At 33.2% G+C, this 5,384-nt stretch overlaps 1 protein-coding gene across 1 annotated transcript; it reads left to right on the top strand.

Annotated features, from left to right (window-relative positions):
• Positions 1-290: 290 nt before the first annotated feature.
• On the top strand, positions 291-5,004 carry LOC112522696 (low-temperature-induced cysteine proteinase-like). The gene is made up of 5 exons (XM_025131984.1): positions 291-854; positions 3,449-3,690; positions 3,912-4,049; positions 4,142-4,609; positions 4,699-5,004. Exons 1-5 carry the CDS (start codon positions 356-358, stop codon positions 4,816-4,818), a joined length of 1,467 nt encoding a protein of 488 aa, XP_024987752.1. The 5' UTR covers positions 291-355; the 3' UTR covers positions 4,819-5,004.
• Positions 5,005-5,384: the final 380 nt, after the last annotated feature.

Below are 5,384 nucleotides of genomic sequence, written 5' to 3'. Positions count from 1 at the left end.
AAGTAAAAAGAATTAATAAATTTTATTGTATTGACAAAGCAAGTTACCATCACCTTTAGGCCATAGTCCAAGGAACAAACAAAAAGTCAACAAATGGCAAATAAGCCAAGTGTCGTAACCATTTCGAATTTTACTAACCTTGAAAACGATGGAGATATTATTTTTTAACCGCTTAAAATGACTAAAATATCCTCACTAGTTTCCACTTCCTACCACCATTCCAAGGTCATTTTGGACTTCAATAAATAATCCAAGATAATTAGTGAACCAAAAGCTAGTGATGTATAGAAAGGGCAACCATATCAAGAAAATTTTCAAGATTTGCTTGTAGCAAGAAAGACAAGCTTTTGATCAAATGGGTAACTCAAAAACCCTACACACTCTTCTTTTCTCGATCATCCTTGTTTCATCTCAAATCGCAACGTTGAGTTTCCCGATCGAGATCTCAATACTACACGATCAAGAAACCGAGGCTTCATCAGGAGAAGAGGTCTTGGAACTATTCCAAAAATGGAAAGAGATACATGGAAAAACGTACGAGCACGCACAAGAGGAGGAGAGCAGGTTAGTAAATTTTCGGAGGAGTTTGAAATATGTGTTGGAGAAAAACTCAAAGCGGAAATCGGAGAAGGAGCACATGGTGGGATTGAACAAGTTTGCTGATTTGAGCAACGAAGAGTTCAAGGAAACTTATTTATCAAAAGTTAAGGGGTCGAATTCGAATAAATTAAAGATGAAGGGTGATGGAATAAAGAAGAATACAACAGCAGGTGGGGATTCCTGCGATGCTCCTGCTTCTTTGGATTGGAGGGAGAAAGGAGTCGTCACTCCAATTAAAGACCAAGGACAGTGTGGTAAGACATACCATCGACTATAATTATTCCAATTTTTACAGATTATATATATATATATATATATTTATATATATATATATATGTATGTTTGTGTATGCATCAGTGTATATATATATATATATATATATATACATGTGTATTTACGCATATATATACATATGTATGTGTGCACGTCAATGTATATATACGTGTATTTAAGCATAGGGAAGGGTTCAAACGAGAAATCTTATGATTTGCGAAAACGCAAGAACAACCTATTTATTAAACTCATATTGTGATAACAATAAAAATTAAAAGATTTTTTAAATTAAAAATGAAATTAAAACAATTCAAAAAAAAGTTGAGGCAAAAGGGTAATATTGGAATTCAAAGTGATAAAATTTTAAAAACACGATCACACTAAACCCAATAATCTGGATAACATAATGGGCTATTATGGTTATCGCTTATTTCAACATGATTTGGTGTGATTTGGGTGTGATAATCATGTGATTATCATACAATTATCACAAGAATTCCGCTCGGCTAGGGTTAACTTAGAAAATCGACTACCGATTTGGTGTGATATGGGTGTGATAATCATGTGATATCACTATCATAACAGCACACTCGATTTGATCATGGTTTCGATCGGTTAAGGTTAGACAATCACACATTTATCACAATGATTACTCATGGTTTCGAATGGATTAGACAATCACACATTTATCACAATGATTACGGGCGAAATCCACTAAACGATTTGGTGTGATATGGGTTAGACAATCACACATTTATCGCAACGATTACTCATGGTTTCGATAGGTTATGGTTACACTTGATTGATCATGGTTTCGATAGGTTATAATTACACAATCACACAATTACACAATTATCACAAGGGAAGGGAAGAGAAGAGAGTGGAAACGAACGTGATCAATCCAGGAAAAAAAGGATAATTATAATTAATTAAAATAAAATAAAAAATACTTAATTACATTACTGCATTTATTAATTTATTTATATTTAATATAAATTAATTTATTAATTAAAAAATTTTGAAGTTATTGGGTTGTTCTCGCGTTCTCATAAATCACAGCGGTTCTCGTTTGAACCTCCACCTTTAAGCATATATATGTGTATATATATATAGAGAGAGAGAGAGAGAGAGAGAGAGAGCTTGGTTCAAATACTAACCAATTTTTTTGTGTTAATTATGTTAACCAAGCTCAACCAATCATATTCCATCTTTTCTTTTGGTTCAAATATAACTCATATATTAAATACAAGGGTATTTGAGTAATTTGTCATTTTTGTAACTCCCAAATAACTAATTGAGAGTTACAAATCTGAAAATATCACAATTGATCATGATGCAATATTGCAATTGGGTTTTCACATGTGTTCATGTTCTATAATTCACATTTATTTTAATCGACAGTTCTCACATTTGACATATGAACACATCAGAAATCACACAGCCTTAGATGTCGTGATTCATAAGTGTTCATATATATATTCAAGTCACTAGATGTTCATATGAATACATACACACACACACACATGTGAAAACATTTGAACACGTATGAAAACACACAGCCCTAGATGTCTTGGTTCATAGGTGTTCATGTACATACAGCAGAGTTGACTTCTGAATATACAAAAGATGTTCATACGGTTCACATGTTATTCATATGTCTAATCTTTTTTGTTTGATGTGGTTTGAAGATATACACAAGTTGTTGATATGTCTGACAACTCGTGTATCAAAGATATATTACTTTTTACCTAAATACCCTTTGATATTTTGTTCACATATGTTAATTGAAGATATTAATTTAATAATTAATTTTTAAATATCATTAAATCACAACCGTTTATTATCCAAATTAACGATCAAGATCGGTTAACAAAGTTAACACGATAATCTTGGTTAGCATTTGAATCAGCCCCTATATATATAGATATATATATATATATATAGATATATATAGATAGATAGATAGATAGATATATATATATATATATATGTGTGTGTGTGTGTGTGTGTATGTTTGTGTGTATATATGCATACGTGCATTTAAGCAACTCAACTCTTTAATAGTTTTCACTGCTATTATCACAAAATAAAATTTAAATGTATAAACTAACTGATAAACACATTTGAATATTGATATCGACCCGTAAGGTAATATACTCCATAAATTTTATATTTCTGTTTTTGACAAAGAATTACATCACTTATTAATGTGTTTCTGTCACTACATATATAAATGGACTTCAATTGGGCTTTCATTAGGCCCGTCACTTTTATCATTTATCTGGCCCAGATATCTTGCCTTATTGGTGTTAATGGGCTTTTTTATTGTGTGTGAAATAGAATAGTTTAATTACGAACAAGAACACCACATACATACCGAATCAACCAATTAAATCACTTTCAGCAATTACTTAACCAAATTATGTTGAATGGCTGATGGAATGAGCCATTAACTTATTTTACAAGAAACAAAAGAACAAACTCGATAACTCATAAACATTGGATGTTATCTCAGTTGAAAGAGTTTCCGTTTGATTGGATGGTCATCTTTGTTATTGAATTTTTTGGTTTGCAGGAAGTTGTTGGGCCTTCTCTGTGGTTGGAGCCATCGAGAGTGCACATGCATTGGACACCGGGGAACTCATTAGGCTCTCCGAGCAGGAACTCGTTGACTGTGACAATTACGACTACGGGTGTAACGGCGGAAACATGGACACCGCCTTTCGATGGGTTATCAAAAATGGAGGAATTGATACAGAAGCAGATTACCCATATACCAGTGGAAATGGTTATGATGGTAAATGTATCGTCTCAAAGGTCTAATCCTATACCTTAATTAAGAATACAAATCATTCATCTCTAAATTCCATGTCCTATCCCTATCCACCAAAAATCCCTGACACGTTATATATCCCATTGTTGAGAAAAAAAAAAGACAATTTGAAAAAATAATAATACGTCAGGAGTTAATTGGTGGGATAGAGATGAACATTAAGTTTATGTCGATACATAAAAATATTTGAACATTTTTTTAACAGGAGAACAATATAGTTGTATCAATTGATAGCTACACAGATGTGGAACCAAATGAAAATGCATTGCTTTGCGCTGTGGCAAAGCAGCCTGTTACAGTTGGTATAGTTGGCTCAGCTTATGATTTCCAACTATACACTGGGGTAAGTCTTTACCTTTTTTAAAAAGATTATAATTATATGTTATTTTTTTTGTTTATTTTGTGTATATTAATTTTATAAATTGGATTTCATAGGGTATATATGACGGGGAATGCTCGAGCAGCCCATACGACATAGACCATGCGGTGCTTGTTGTTGGTTACGGTTCACAAGATGGCGAAGACTACTGGATTGTGAAGAACTCATGGGGTACATATTGGGGCATGGACGGATGGATTCTCATGAAAAGAAATACTAATATAAAAAACGGGGTGTGTGGGATCAATCTAGAACCGTCTTACCCACACAGTTCTGCCCCACCTCCACCGAGTCCTCCATCACCGCCATCTCCTCCACCTCCTCCGCCTTCTCCATCGAGCAAATGTGGGGACTCCTATTATTGTGCTGCAGGCCAGACATGTTGTTGCATCTTTGAGTTCTATAACTACTGTTTAATCTACGGTTGTTGTGGTTACTCTAATGCTGTGTGCTGCAAAGGGTCTTCCTATTGTTGTCCTAACGACTATCCAATCTGTGACATATATGATGGATATTGCTTTAAGGTATGATCAAGTATACAAAAACCATATAAATGAAAGATGATTCGGATTTTGTTTGTACTTTTGTTACTAATTCTCTTTAATAATTTCAGAAATCTGGAGATAGTGTTGGAGTGGCTGCAAAGAAGCGAGAAATGGCCAAGCGCAGGATGCCATGGGAGAAGATTGAGGAGACACTGGTGGAAGAGGATTTAGCTCTACGATGGAAGTGAAACAAGTTTAAAGCAATGGCATAAGAAGACGGAAGTTTATTTTGAATTCCATTCTTACCGAGTAACTTGTTGCATTCGATATGTTTTGATGTACTAAAATCTTACGTATCAAAATAAATTATAACGTTGAATCTTATCTGTAAGCACTTACCGGATAAGCATTTAGATAAACAGCCCTTTAGACTAGAATTTTTATAAACAAAATTCTATCTCACAATCTAAAGTATTGGTTTTATTATCTATATTAAAGCTCATTACTTATTTACAATATAGTCAATGCATATAGCATTGAATTTATGTACCAAGAGTGTTGAATGTACGAAGGGATTTGGTCAAAAGTCTTTAAAACTATTGTTAAAGCTTATTTAAGCCCCCAACTACCTTATGTATTACATTTAAGTCTTCAAAGCAATTGCTTATGCAGACACAATAATTATCCACCATTTAAAATGTTTTATATCTTTCTATATTATTAATTAATATTAACTTTGTTGAAAAGTTTTCAACTGTTTTATTTGACTTTGTTGCAACTTGCTAACGATTGAAACATGCAAAAAGAAAAGACT

This window comes from Cynara cardunculus, assembly GCF_001531365.2.
Source record: "Cynara cardunculus var. scolymus isolate 2C chromosome LG 12, CcrdV1, whole genome shotgun sequence".
Taxonomy (NCBI): Eukaryota; Viridiplantae; Streptophyta; class Magnoliopsida; order Asterales; family Asteraceae; genus Cynara; species Cynara cardunculus.
The sequence above is the reverse complement of the archived record's forward strand: the minus strand, read 5'-3'. Positions and strand labels throughout refer to the sequence as shown.